A 358-nucleotide genomic window follows, 5' to 3' on the forward strand; every position below is an offset into this window, starting at 1 on the left:
CGCTGCTTCCCTGCTGCTCCTGCTGCTCTCCCTCCGCTGCTGATGCATGCGCTGTTGCTGCTGATGCATGCGTTGCTGCTGCTGCTGCTGTTGCTGCATGCGCTGTTGCTGCTGTTGCTGTTGCTGCTGCTGCTGCAGATATGGAGGGCCCGTTTCTCTGCACTTGCTGCATCAGATATTCAACGGTGAGCCTTCTTTTTTGTTTTTTTTGTTTTTTTGTTTTTTTTGTTTTTATGTTTTTTTGTTTTTTTGTCTCCTTTTTGTTTTTTGTCTCCTTTTTCTTTTTTAGTTTCGTTTTGTTTTTTTGTTTTTTTGTCTTTGCTTGTTTTTTTGTTTCCTTTTTGTTTTTGTTGCAATA

General features: G+C 41.1%; 1 protein-coding gene across 1 annotated transcript in view; it reads right to left on the reverse strand.

Annotated features, from left to right (window-relative positions):
• The window catches only part of EMH_0082920 (uncharacterized protein), a gene marked incomplete at both ends in the record, with an annotated part of 567 nt that extends 395 nt beyond the window's left edge, over nt 1–172 (reverse strand). Inside the window, one exon of the mRNA XM_013500590.1 lies at nt 1–172. Coding sequence (XP_013356044.1) covers nt 1–172 — 172 coding nt within the window.
• Between the last annotated feature and the right edge of the window lie 186 nt (nt 173–358).

The sequence above is a fragment of the Eimeria mitis genome, genomic scaffold, assembly GCF_000499745.2.
Source record: "Eimeria mitis Houghton genomic scaffold, Emh_scaff5578, whole genome shotgun sequence".
In the NCBI taxonomy this organism is placed as follows: domain Eukaryota; phylum Apicomplexa; class Conoidasida; order Eucoccidiorida; family Eimeriidae; genus Eimeria; species Eimeria mitis.